We start from the raw sequence: 15,042 nt of genomic DNA on the forward strand, positions 1-15,042 counted from the left end.
ATAAGCACGCTTCTTACAACAGTTACGTGGACACGCTGAGAACAACAGGCTTTGACATCTTGCCCAAAGGGACAATAGGTTGTGTCATGTACAGAAGTTTGGCCTTCTGTTCACAGGAAATGATACACGAACAAGCTATAAGTAAGTTTGCAACATCACACTCAACCCACAAGCAAAAATCAGTTGCTTTAATTCAGCCTAATCATTGGACTGGCATGAATGTGATACAGTACTCAGAGTGCATAACATAATGTAAAATAGTGTTCAAGTATTTCACAACCCAAGAACCCATTAGGAGGGTTAGGAATGAACCGTTTGATTTTTGTGTTCATCTTTTAAGACCATCTAAACTAAGTCTTTTCTATGTCATTCCTTTCTGTAAATAAGCAGCTGTGATCATATGACTTATATAGAAGGTCAAAAGAAATATTCGAAGTGTTCCAAGGCAGATCAACTAAAAAGGCAGTCATTTAAAATAACCCGAATACTGCACTTTGAACAAGAAATTCTAACACCAGCATTTTGTTGTAATTCGCAAAGGCGCTCAAGAGAATGTGGCACTATTCACTTTCTCTCAAGATCCTTTGAAATTCTCCAGATTTTGGCCATTTCTCTCGAGCAAGAGAAATTCCCATCCCTACTGTGGACAACTTGGCAATACTGAGGTATGTGCCGGCAGGAATGGTGCCTAATTAGCTGTGCTGTCGGCTTTTGTAAACCGAGTGTTGAACTATCTTGTGCAAGATTTTTGCTGATGCTGTTGATTGAATATATTGTATTCTATTGGAAGTGTATTGTCTCCATATGGTGGGTAATGGCAAGTGCTAAAACAAAGTTGTTCATCATCATTTCTTCGCTCTAGCAAGCCGGGTGCAGTTGTGTACGAGCCTCCTCCAGTTTGTTCTATCCATCCACAGATGCTGCTCATATATGCGACACCAGTTCGCATCTCTAATTTCAAGGTCCTTCATTATCTGTTTTTCCCAAATATCACAAGGTCTTCCTCTTGGTCTGTTCCCAGGAACATTGTGGTCAAAGTATGTTCGAGGAGTCCTGTGAGGGTTCATTCTTTTCATGTGACCACACCATTGCAACCTCTTCACTTCTAGAGTCTCCAACAAGCTTCTTTCCAATCCAAGCTGTTGGATATCTACATTCCTTATTTTATCCATTTTTGTTTTTTGTAGACAAAAACGGAGAAACTTCATTTCTGTTGCCTGAAGACGACTCTTTTATGGTCCAGTAAGTGTTGCTGCTTCCAGGCCCTACGTCAGTATAGGTACTAGATATATTTTGTACAAGCTGATCTTGGAAACTAATGGAAATGGTTCATCCCAAAGTATTTGACGTACAGCGTGATAGAATTTGGAAGCTTTCTGTATTCTGTTACTAATTTCTTGATGTATGGTATTGTCTGATGACAGAACACTACCTAAATACTGGAAGTTGTCTACAATATTCATCTCCTCATCATAGATGAACAGTTGGAGAGTTTCTACTCATCGCTAAGCCAACTGTCTTCGTTTTGCTGATTTTGAGACCAAAGGTTGAAAAGCTTCATGCCAGAGATCTAGTCTAGTTTGTACTTCTGCTTCTGTCTCACCCCATACCATTACATCATCAGCAAAAACAGCAAAAACCAGGGCATTAGTTGTTGGATCCTTTCTCTTAACCGCTTTTAAAACTTCATCCATTATGATTATGAAGAGAAGTGGTGAAAGACAACTTCCTTGCTGGACTCCACTCTTGGTTTCAAACCAACCTGACCTTCCATCCTGGACCTGGACACAACACTTGGTTTCATCATATAATCGTTGTACTCGTGCTATGATGTCATCGGGAACTTTCTTATGTCTCAAACATTCCCATATATGTCTGCATGGTACATGGTCATTTGCTTTCTCAATGTCCAGAAAAACAGTTATAAGTGTTTTACCTTTCTCCCAATACTTCTCATAGAGCATTCTGATGGCAAAAATGAGGTCTATAGTTGATCTATGAGGTCTGAATCCATGTTGTACCTCCCCAAGTGTAGGTTCAACATATTTTCTAATCCTGCTCTCAAGGATGGATTCGTAGATTTTGAGGCCATGTGACAGCAGAGTTATACCTCTGTAGTTGGTACATTTCTTTCTATCACCTTTTTTCAACAATGAGATGATGACTCCTTGCTTCCACTCATTGGGTATTACATTCTCTTTCCAGATTCTATTTAGTACCCTGTACATCCACTGTTGTCCTACCTCTCCTAGTGCTTTGATCATCTCAACACTTAATTCAACTGATCCAGTTGATGTGTTGTTTTTCAGCTTAGATATTGCTGTCTCTACTTCCAACCATGTCAGATTAGTGGTATTTGCGCTGCCAAAATCATAAGGTTCGTCGTGTAATGGGGTGACATTTTCATAACAGTTCAGCAAAATTTCAAAGTCCCTTTGGAACTCCTGTAATATTTTGGTCTTATCCCTAGCCGCCTCACCATTAGGAAGTTCTACAGATTGGATAGATTCATTTTGAGTTCTTCTATTCTTAACAATACTGTATAACAGTTTTTTATTTCCATCCTGTGTTATTTTGGTAGCCAGATTTTCCATGCATTTCTGCTTTTCAGCTACAACCGTTTGATGTGTAATTTTTTCTTTCTGTAAAGTGACAGCTTCTCTTCTATTTCGTGTTGATCTCCCCGCGTTCTTGTTTGATATAATGATCTTCTTGCACGGTTTCTGTCGTTGATAGCCTTTTTAATATCATCATTCCACCAGGCAGTTTTTTTAGGTTTTCTTATTTGACTCTGTCATCCACATACTTTTTCTGCTGTACCAACCACAACCTTCTTTAGAGTATCCCAGTCTTCATCTAACAATTTCAGTTCTTCTCTTGGCAACAACCTGCGGACACCTTCCCTGAATTTTTCCTTTACACTTGGCTCGGTCAGTCGCCAAGTTTTTATTTTTGGTACTCTTTTGCTAGACTTTGGGAGGTATTTTCTCTGCAATAACTGCAACCAACAGTCTATGGTTTCCACCAAGGTCTTCACTTGGAATGACCTTGACATCATTGACATTTTTCCATACATTTTGATCTGTCAGAATGTAATCTATTGCTGTACCTATTTTATCATTCCAACTATATCTTTCGATTTTATGGGAGTTGTTCATAGGGAATGAAATTCCTTTTTGTAATTCGGAAAAGGGTGCAATTTCCTTTAGCTTGCCTTTCTTTCAAGCAAGTAAATGAGCTTCAGTGGTAAGGAAAATTCAGACATTTATTAAGAAAATCAGAAGGGAGGTGATGATGGGATGAAGTTATCCACTCTGGGTAAAAACGTAGTAGTAAATAAGGAAATTGTACTAGATGATACAGGTAAGTGCATCGTCGGATAGAACAAGGTGATCTGCAGTTTATAAATCTCATATTTGCTGTTCTGTATTGCCACCAATACCCATTGGTATGGAATAAGGTGGATCCAGAATCATTTCCTTTCAAGGTTGCTGTATTACAAGACGAGTCGCAAACACCTTAGGTAAGTATTGTATTCAGTAGGCTTTAAATTTAAGTTTTTTATGAAACTTGTATCCGCCCATCATATACTTTAATGTTTTGGGAGGACAATGCCGTAGGTTTTCTGTCTTTGGACAGCGCAGGTCGGAGAGAGATCTATATGCAGGTAGTGAGAAAAGGTTTGGATTGTGTGTGTTGAAATTAAAAACTAAATGAAGGTCTATAACTTCGACTTAAAAACAGCTTGTACCAAACATGTCAGATGTGTCATAGTGATGGACAATGTGTTGTACTACACCCAGGAGATTAATGAAGTACCTTCAACATCTGGCAGGAAATACAAATTGAAAGAACTGGCTAATGACAGATAGAGTACTGTGAAGCACCTAATTGCTCACAAAAATATGTACCAGTTACCGGAGGATAAAGAGCGCATCACCGCACACTCTTGCAACCGTTACAAGTGAGGAATGGAATGAGTATGAACTTTACAAGTTGAGACTTGAGTGCTGGAAGAGGAATGGATAGCTTGAATAACTCCTCATACCTGTTGGTAGCGACAGTTGTAGCAATTCAAACTCTGAACGTGACAGTTATTAGAGGACTACTATACTGCACTGAGATCACACCTGAACAGGATATTCATTACTTCATGTGGTAAGTTAGAATCTCGTTTTTTTTATTTAAGTGTATTTGTACAGTAAATTGTCCTAGTGTTAACAGCCGGCTATGGCTGTTGCACTTCTCTATATCGGTAGCGGCATTCCCTTTCATACTTGCCCTGGTGTCACACCAGCCGATGGTACTGGCACTTACATCGATCTCTTGCCTTCATGGATATACTGGGCGAGTTGGCTGTGCGGTTAGGAGCGCGCATCCGGGAGAGAGTGGATTCGAACCCCACTGTTGGCAGCCCTGAAAATGATTTTCCCTGGTTCCCCATTTTCACACCAGGCAAATGCTGAGGCTGTACCTTAATGAAGGCCACGGCCGATTCCTTCCCATTCCTATGCTTTTCCTGTCCCATTGTCGCTATAAGATCTATCTGTGTCAATGCGACATAAAGAAACTACCTTCAAGGATATTCCTTCAAATACCCGACACTCGGCGTAGAGTTGCTGGCAGTATTGTCTATTTCATTACCATAGGGAGATACCCATCTCATCCTGTGCATATGAAATGGTTAAGAAATTTTAAATATTCTTCTACCGCTTTTTCCCCACACCTCTGGGGTCGCAGGTGCAAACGATGTCGCACATGATAATCTGGCCCTGTTTTACGGCCGGATGTTCTTCCTGATGCCAACCCTATATGGAGGGATGTAATCACTATTGCATGTTTTCTGTGGTGGTTGGTAGTGTAGTATGTTATATGAAGATGAAAGTGTTGGGATAAACACCCACTCTCTGAGCCAGAAGAATTAATCAGACACGATTAAAATCCCCGATCCGGGTGGGAATCGAACCTGGGACCCTCTGAACCGAAGGCCAGTACGCTGACCGTTCAGCCGAGTCGGACGCTGTTTTGAATGAACAGTGGGCATACTTAAGGCAGAGGCACACTTAGTAGAGTTGTAGCAGCCCTGGTCTAGAATAACAATTATGGCTATTCCAAATTATAGCACCACAATTCACTAAATAACTCAAAATTCGATCCTGAAAAAAGCCGTTTCTTAAGAAAAGCTTCTTCCTCTTCATTTTTATTAAATTCTACATTCATTTAATTCCAAATTAACAGTGAAGAGGGGGTTTCTCCTCTGGCTTGAGGGAAAATTTGCCTCCAAGTCAGATAGATTTTTCCGCCGCCAGTGTAGCGAATTGATACTATCCGACTCATCGGGTACTCCTAGGAAACAGAGTAGTAAAAGGGCATAGTTTTTGCCCTGGGAGTCTCCACTATTCGACTCCCTCCCCGCCGAAAATGGATGATGAGTGTTCACGGCTCACGGCAGTCTGCGGTTTGGTCATTCCAGCTCTGGAACTTTGGACTGTTAGATCGACAGCTTAGTCCTATACGTTAAAAGTGATAAAATGTGTAGTTTTTCATTTAATCGAGTATTTCATATGAAAGTATTGCTTTTAATCGCACCATTCCTACTGACATCATTATAATGTATGTTCATTTCAGTTGGAAAAACCACTAAGACAGTATTTTTGAGGGAGTAAAAAAGCAGATGGAGAGCGAGTGTCTACCATTACAGCGAAAATTTCCTAACCCAGTCTTCATATGAGAAAAGATGTTTGGTGACTTCCCCGTCATGTTTATAGAGTAACATTAAGATTTATACAATTTCATACAATCTTGCTCACAACGTGTACACTACCTAACCTAGAATTCTGTATACAATGTAGAATTCTGTAGCAAAGCACGGATACATCAGCTAGTATATACATAATTCTATTCAACCATGAATGGCCACACTCACTAATTGCTGTCTATTTACAAGTATCTCACAGTGGGACTCCGGCTGGACAGTCTTTACGTACCTGAAGGCTCTCTACTCCTTATTGACAGGCCTTCCACTTGTGCTCGCAAGTCGGTCATCTCACACAACAGTTGCATGCCGATGGCTAGGTTTCAACGCAGGGCTATGGGCCACACAACACATGATGATCAGTCTGTTTTGAACGTAAATCACTCACTTGATTAAATAAATTTATTACACTTACGACACATGTATAACACATTATAAATACATAATACTGGGTATTGATGGGCAGATACCCTCGATAACAGTCAGTCACATGTCCCCGTCTCCTCACCCTCGAGGCACCCAAGCTCTCATCCCCCTTCCATCCACACCACTTCTGGCTGGGGGCCCTTCAAAATAAATATACACTGAAGGGTGCTGCTATCTGTCCTAATGTGGTAGCGAGCAACTAGGTGGTCTAGCCATAGCTAGGCCAGAACATGCTCCCCACCGTTGAATAACCACGATTCAACCAAAATTAAATTGCCTGATATGCCCTAATGAGAGTTCAATTCAATTCAAGCATCACACAGGCACTGACATAGTTCATGTTCAGTAACCAAAATGAATTGAACATTCAACAAAATATACATATAAACATAAGCAAAACAGAAACACAAACAACAAAATATTTACACTCTTAACAGAAGTTACTAAGTAGTTTGACTGTGTCCTCATCCATTATGCAGTATGAAATTAAGAAATTCACACTATAGAGTTCTCAGTTCAAATCACACACACAACACCATAATTACACTCTAAAATGAACAAAGGAAACAAATATTCACATGAAACATATGTTTTAGTCATAATGATCCTGTTTAGTGTTCAGTAGGTAATGGAATTAACTTCTTAACAGGTCGTTTTAAAAGACCACTGGTTGTTCTGATGGTAGCCACTCGTGCAAGGCCATCTGTCCCAGGGTGAACAGTCTCCACCACAGCCAAGTTCCAACAGAGATGAGGAAGGTTGTCCTCCTTCAGAAGAACACCTGTTTCAGTAGCTAGGTTCTCCTTGGGACAGGTCCATTTCTTCCTCTACTGCAGCGAGTTCAGGTAATCGGCAGACCACCCCTTCCACAACTGCTGCTGCATTGCCTGGATACGCTGCCAACGAGACAATCTGTTGATGGGCAGGTCAGTAATGTCAGGCTGAGGAATGGTTGTAAGGGGGCACCAATTAGGAAGTGAGCAGGTGATAAATAATTAAGGTCACTGGGGTCATTGAATAAGGCAGATAGGGGGCGAGAATTAAGACAGGCTTCTGTCTGTGCAGTAAGAGTACATAGCTCCTCAAATGTCAGTAGCGCATTACCCGCAACTCTTCTCAAGCGGTACTTCATGAACTTGACAGCTGCTTCCCACATTCCGCCAAAGTGTGGAGAGCTGGGAGGTATAAAATGCCACGTGATGCCTTCCATCGCTAATAAATTCCTTATCTCTTCACAAAAGCTGGTTGAAAGGAATAGTTTTTGGAGATCCTGCATCCTTCTGTTGGCACCAATGAAGTTAGTCCCATTATCACTATAGATGATGGAGCATTTCCCACCTCGAACTATGAATCTCTTCAGGGCTGCCATAAAGGCATCAGTAGAGAGGTCACTTACCACCTCCAGGTGAAGAGCCTTGGTAGCCAGACAGATGAACAATGCAATGTAGCTCTTTGTTGTCTGTTTGCTTCTTACATTTCTCCTCTTGATGAAGAAAGGACCAGCATAATCAGTTCCTACATTAAGAAATGGGCAACTCTGTTGCACTCTGGTCACAAGGAGCTGTCCCATCAGCTGTTGACACCTTGAATTTAAAACAGGTCAGGCACTTGTGGATGACTCTTCGAAAAACTGCCCTAGCTGTGGGAATCCAGAATCTTTCTATTAATGATGCAATTACTAACTGAGCACCTGCATGTAAAAGCCTAATGTGTTCTGCCATCACAACAAGGTTTGTGAGAGCATGCTGGGGAGGAAGGATAAGCTGGTGCTTAGTGTCATAAGGTAGTTTTGAATTTACTAGTCTTCCTCCTTCCCTTAGCATTCCTTTATCATCTAAGAATGGATGTAAATCTGCAATTTTACTCTTCCTTAAAATGCAGCATTTAGAGGGACAATAGGTTGTGTCATGTACAGAAGTTTGGCCTGCAACATCACACTCAACCCACAAGCAAAAATCAGTTGCTTTATTTCAGCCTAATCATTGGACTGGCGTGAATGTGATACAGTACTCAGAGTGCAAAACATAATGTAAAATAGTGTTCAAGTATTTCACAATCCAAGAACCCATTAAGAGGGTTAGGAATGAACCGTTTGATTTTTGTGTTCATTTTTTAAGACCATCTAAACTAAGTTCTTTTCTATGTCATTCCTTTCTGTAAATAAGCAGCTGTGTTCATGTGAACCTAAATAAAAGGTCAAAAGAAATATTTGAAGTGTTCTAAGGCAGATCAACTAAAAAGGCAATCATTTAAAATAACCCAAATACTGCACTTTGAACAAGAAATTCTAACACCAGCATTTTGTTGTAATTCGCAAAGGTGCTCAAGAGAATGTGGCACTATTCACTTTCTCTCGAGATCCTCTGAAATTCTCCAGATTTTGGCCATTTCTCTCGAGCAAGAGAAATTCCCATCCCTACTGTGGACAACTTGGCAATACTGAGGTATGTGCCGGCAGAAATGGTGCCCAATTAGCTGTGCTGTCAGCTTTTGTACACCGAGTGTTGAACTGTCTTGTGCAAGATTTTTGCTGATGCTGTTGATTGAATATATTGTATTCTATTGGAAGTGTATTGTCTCCATATGGTGGGTAATGGCAAGTGCTAAAACAAAGTTGTTCATAGGGAATGTAATTCCTTTTTGTGATTTAGAAAAAGTTGCAATTTCCTTTAGCTTGCCTTTCTTTCAAGTAAGTAAATGAGCTTCAGTGGTAAGGAAAATTCAGACATTTATTAAGAAAATCAGAAGGGAGGTGATGATGGGATGAAGTTACCCACTCTGGGTAAAAACGTAGTAGTAAATAAGGAAATTGTACTAGATGATACAGGTAAGTGCATCGTCGGATAGAACAAGGTGATCTGCAGTTTATAAATCTCATATTTGCTGTTCTGTATTGCCACCAATACCCATCGGTATTGAATAAGGTGGATCCAGAATCATTTCCTTTCAAGGTTGCTGTATTACAAGACGAGTCGCAAACACCTTAGGTAAGTATTGTATTCAGTAGGCTTTAAATTTAAGAAGATGAAAGAAACTATATTGTGATTGAGAGATTGGTGTACCTGAGAGCAGAGAATGACTAGATCTGTCCTGTTTTTTTTTGTTTTTTTATGAAACTTGTATCCGCCCATCATATACTTTAATGAAGTTTTGGGAGGACAATGCCGTAGGTTTCCTGTCTTTGGACAGCGCAAGTCGGAGAGAGATCTATATGCAGGTAGTGAGAAAAGGTTTGGACTATGTGTGTTGAAATTAAAAACTAAATGAAGGTCTATAACTTCATCACTTGACTTACAAACAGGCTTGTATCAAACATGTCAAATGTGTCATAGTGTGTTGAAATTAAAAACTAAATGAAGGTCTATAACTTCATCACTTGACTTACAAACAGGCTTGTATCAAACATGTCAAATGTGTCCTAGTGATGGAGTGTTGTGCTACACCCATGAGATTCATGAAGTACCTTCAACATCTGGCAGGAAATAGAAATTAAAAGAACTGGCTAATGACAGAGTACTGTGAAGCACCTAATTGCTCACAAAAATATGTACCAGTTACTAGAGGATAAAGAGCACATCACTGCAGACTCTTGCAACCGTTACAAGTGAGGAGTGGAATGATTACGAACTTTACAAGTTAAGGTTACTGGGGTCATTGGATAAGGCAGATAGGTGGTGAGAATTAAGACAGGCTTCTATCTGTGCAGTAAGGGTACATAGCTTTTCAAATGTCAGTACTAGTCTTCCTCCTACCCTTAGCATTCCTTTATCATCTAAGAAAGGATTTAAATCTGCAATTTTACTCTTCCTTGAAATGCAGCATTTAGAGCTGAGACTGGTTATCTCTTGAGCATAACACACTTGGGCAATTTTGATACAGGAGTGCAAGGCCATCTGCAGCTCTTGTGCACTTAATATCCCTGACTTCTTGTCTTGAGGAGTGGCACTATTGTAAATAAATCACCAACAATATGCAATAACTCGAGTCAGTCAGGACAGTGACGAGTACTTCAGCATAAGTTCATCCAATTTGTACCTATCAACATGACTACAGGAAGTGTGCTTCGTGACTCAGGTATTTCCTCTTCTGCATGGGCCGAGATTGTGCCTGGCCATGATTCAGTGGGCTCAGTTAACCAGGATGGTCCGTGCCACCACAGGTTCATACCTCGTAGTTGTCCTGGAGCAACACCTCTGGATATTAAATCTGCGGGATTGCAACTGGTAGGAACATGTCTTCATTCTGCCTTGTGAGAGTATTCTTGAACTGAAGAGACTCGGTTGGCCACAAATGTTTTCCAGCGAGTAGCAGGAGATGTGATCCAGGCTAAGACAATGGTGGAGTCCGTCCACAGGTACAGCTTGCTGACTGGCAGAGACAAAGCTGGAAGGGTCTTGTGGAGTAGTCGGGCAAGTAGTAGCGCTCCACACAGTTTTCAAGTCTTGGTAGTGTCAGTTTCTTCACCGGTGCTCTGGATTTAGAACATAATAATCTGACACAGGTCTGTCCCCCCTTGTTGACAGACCGTACATAAAGACAAGCTCCATAAGCTTGTTCTTAAGTATCAGAAAAACCATGAATTTGTATATCAACAGGGGATCCCTTACATGTGACTAACCGCTCAATATAAAATTCTCTTACCACCTGTGGCTTAAAGTGAAGTTCTTCCCATTCTCTGACTAGTTGAGATGGTAGTCTGTCATCCCAGTTCAGACTGACTAGCCAAAGTTTCTGCATAAAAATCTTTTAAGAAATTACCAAAGGACTGACCAACCCAAGCAGGTCAAATATTGATGCAGTAACAGATAAGACCTTTTGTTTAGTTACATGAGTATCAGCATGATAGGGACTGTCTGAATACAGATTGCCACAAATGAGAAAATGATCAGTAACTGGATCCCATATAGGCCTAAAGATTTCACGCTAGTGCCTTCAAGACTTAAAAGCAGCCGGGTTTCCCTGTCCTCTTCTGAAACTGCTTCCAGTAATGCTGGGTGGTTTGAACACCATTTCCTGAGGTGAAATCCTCCACCCTCTAGTAAATTAATAATTTCAGACTGCAACTGAAGAGCATCCTCAATATCGTCACAGCCGCTGAATAGATCATCAACATAAAAATCTCTGTAAACAACTTGTGCTGCTCTGGGGCACCTCGATTCTTCATCTTCAGCAAGTTGCTGCAGGCATCTGGTAGCTAGGAAGGGTGCTTATGCTGTACCATACGTTACAGTTGTCAGTTCATAGTGAGAGGGTGGGTCTCTATGTGATTCCCTCCAGATAATCCGCTGAAGTTTCCTATCATCTGCATGAACCATGACGTGCCAATACATTTTAGCAAAATCTGCGGTGAAGGCAAAGGTATGCATTCTAAATCTTAGAATGATAGAGTAAAGATTCTGTTGTATTGTCGTTCCAAACATCAATATATCATTCAATGAAATATTGTTAGAAGTTTTAGAAGATTCATCAAATGCAACCCTAGTTTAGGTAGTCGAGCTACTAAGCTTAAAAACTGGATGATGGGGTAGATAATAGCTTCTACCTTCATTCCCTGACTGAGTAGATGTATCCACCTTAACCATATGCCCCATCGCCTCATACTCGTGAAGAAAGTTAGAGTACTCGTGCTTAAGTAAGGGCTGCCTACTGAAACGCCATTCTAATTGAGTTAGTCTTGACATGGCATGATTGAAGGAGTTTCCCAGAACCTCAGGTTTCTGCTTCAGGGGTAAGCAAACTATCTGTAGCATCCCTAGTAGTATTCTCTGTAAAGTGTTTTTCTGTGGTTCTCTCTTCTCTTGTCCTGACTGGTAACCTAAGCTCTTCTATTTCCCAGAACCGTTGTAGTTGGGTGTCTAACCTGTCCTCTGACTTCAAGAAACATGTAGTTAGAGTAAGAGGTTTCTCTTCCCTACGATGGTAGTGTCCAGCAATAATCCATCCTAGTTCAGTCTTGAAGAATAGGATAACCTGGTGATCGAGTTCTGCGCCCAGGTTTCAGTTATGAAAAGAAATATTCTGCACCTATTAACAATTCAATGTCACCTGGCTGGAAGAACTTGGGGTCATCGAGCTTCAAGTCAGTGGGCAAGTTCCAATGCTCATGCTGAATGTAGTAACTACTGGGCATGTTGCCTGTGATACGTGGAAAGACAGAGCAAGTCATACTCACAGTGAAGTTACTTACAGTGGATTGCAATTATAACTGAACACTGTACTTTGATTGAGAAATGGAATCATTTATGCCGCTGATTGGTATGGGATTCTTCATTTTGTTAAGATCTAATTGCTGTGCTAGACTTTCAGTCCAAAGATTAACCTGCCTGCCACTGTCAAGAAGTGCCTGGTGGACCTGCATTTGCCCCCTAGAATCTAGTACCTAGACCATGGAAGTGGACAGCAGAACCCCTACAGGGTCTCTTGTATTACAGTATGTGTGAGAGGAGTTGGATGCAGTTTGATGGGCTGTACCTCCCTGTCCACCTGATGGATTGTATAATGAGGTATGATACTTCCTACTACATAATTTACAGCCACGTGATTTGCACTGTTTGGCAGAATGCTCTGTACGCAAACAGCTAAAACATAAGTCTATTTCCTTAACCCTTCTTTGTCTATTTTCCACACTAAGAGCTGCGAACCCTTCACATTTAAATATCGGGTGATTACCATGACAACAGGGACACTTTATGAGACTGGTAGTGGTGTAAGTGTAGCGTGGTTGAGTATCCCCTTGAGGTTTAGGCTTATTTCTGTCAGCTTGTTGCCTGTGTGATGGTGCAGTGTGCTGTGAGCTAAGGAAGTTCTCCAGAGCTTGCCGTTTGTGCTCAACAAATGACAAGTCATCAAGTGATGGAACCCGAGTGTCTGCCTGTGATAATTCCCAGTCTCGTCTAGTACAAACATCCATACAGTTGAGTCAAAATAACTTCATGCAGTGGAATGTTAAGTTCTAGGACCTTGAGCGCATTCAAATGACTGTTAAAAGTGTTAGAGTACCTTAACAGTTCTGTAGCTGTTTCACTGGAGACTGATTTTAAAGTTAAGATTGCTTTAACATGAGTATCTGCTATTAGTTTCTTGTTCTCAAATCTGTCCTTCAACATATTCCACGCTACCTCGTAATTCGCCCCTGTGATGGGTACATTTTCAATTAATTGGCTGGCTGGGCCCTTGAGTACAGATGCCAAGTAGCGAAATTTCTGGACACCTGGCAGATTATTGTTGTTATGGATCATAACTTGAAAACTGTCCGCGAATGAGAGCCCGTTTTCGTATTTTCCATCGAAATGTGGAATGTTAATAGCCGGCAACTTTAAACTAGCGACGCTGCTGACCTGCGTACTTCCTGAATCTAGCGTGTAGCGTGATTCCTCTTCAAGGTTCGCTATTATTTTACTCATTTCGCCCTTTACCTTGTAGTATTTGGTTTCGAATTCGGCACGCGCCTAATCATAAGCTTGTTCGTTTTCAACGTCTGCTAATTCTAATTTTGACTGCACGTCATCAAACTTCGACAATAATGCACTCATGTCTTCGTATCGTAGTTTAACTTCATGCGAATTCGAATGTTGTTGAGCGATGAAATTCTCAACGAAAGTTTCCGAGCGGGTAAGTTGCGCTTTAAATCGCGACCTCTACTTAAGAAGCTTTTACCTTGTTGATGATTCCATGGTGGAGGAGGTAAGACAAGAACAAGGAGAGCCTTAAATGAATAGTAATGACCTGTCTTCTCAGTTTAGTTTACCTCTGGTGCTGAAACATCGAACTCGGGACTGCCAGATGATGTCATCAAAGTGAACTTCCAACTATTTCCACGTGACTGTTGAAACTAGTCGTCCATACTACACGCCACGTTGCTTTCTCGAGGTCCTCGTGGTGTAAATGATCCGACTCGGTATTTGGACCATGTTTTGAACGTAAATCACTCACTTGATTAAATAACAACATTTATTACACTTACGACACATATATAACACATTATAAATACATAATACTGGGTATTGATGGGCAGATGCCCTCGATACCGTAACAGTCAGTCACATGTTCCCATCTCCTCACGCTAGAGCTGGGACCGGAGCAGTTGCTCCTATGATTGTAATCGGTAGTGCGAGTGCAGCGCTCCCTCCGGTATTCTCCGGTAGTAAACTGTTGTTCAAGGGTCATGTAAGAGATATCTATGATAATAGTGGAAACTCCTGCGAGAAACTGGCGACACCGCTTCTGCGTGCCATCTAGCGGTTTGAGAGACTAGCTACTCTTGCTACTGCTGTCAGCTGCCAGCTGCATGCCAGAAGTGTTTTATTCGTATTTCAGATAGTTTTGTGCTTGTTATGTATCATGATTTTGGAAATGGCAGGAAGAGGAGTTATTTGTGCTATGTATGGGTGTTTTAATTACAGAAGACAAAGTGATCGCAAGTCATTTTACAGATTTCCTAACAACAAAGTGCTGTGAGTATAGGCCTATGTTTTTACGTGTCTGTTTTTTTTTTTTTTTCTATTTATGAGAACATACTTTCTTTAAAGTATTGTTATGATTAAACCTATGCATTTAATAGATTTTTAGGTGTACTCAGTGGGTTCTGAAGAGCAGAAGAGCAGATTTAGATGAAATTCTGAGGACAAAAGGACCAGAACATTTAAATAAAAGCTATGTAGTGTGCTCAGACCACTTCTCAGAAAAGGATTTCAGAAACAAAAATCTCTTAAGCCAAGGGTAGGTACCTATATAATATATTTTCTTCTAGTTTTGCATATGAACTTGCTTGAAGTACAAACATTGCATTTTTCCATCATTATAACTTGTATCACTAGTGAATGCCTGATTATTAAATCTTTATGTTTGTTACAGAATCTGAC

General features: G+C 40.8%; 1 protein-coding gene across 1 annotated transcript in view; it reads right to left on the reverse strand.

Annotated features, from left to right (window-relative positions):
• Positions 1-14,225, reverse strand: part of LOC136858689 (A disintegrin and metalloproteinase with thrombospondin motifs 12) — a 477,582-nt gene extending 463,357 nt beyond the window's left edge. Inside the window, exons 1-2 of the mRNA XM_068225727.1 lie at positions 13,929-14,225; positions 5,988-6,089 (exon numbers count right to left, since the gene is read on the reverse strand). Coding sequence (XP_068081828.1) covers positions 5,988-6,063 — 76 coding nt within the window. The 5' untranslated portion in view covers positions 6,064-6,089; positions 13,929-14,225. The remainder of the gene's footprint in view (positions 1-5,987; positions 6,090-13,928) is intronic.
• Positions 14,226-15,042: the final 817 nt, after the last annotated feature.

The sequence above is a fragment of the Anabrus simplex genome, chromosome 1 (genome assembly GCF_040414725.1).
Source record: "Anabrus simplex isolate iqAnaSimp1 chromosome 1, ASM4041472v1, whole genome shotgun sequence".
Taxonomy (NCBI): domain Eukaryota; kingdom Metazoa; phylum Arthropoda; class Insecta; order Orthoptera; family Tettigoniidae; genus Anabrus; species Anabrus simplex.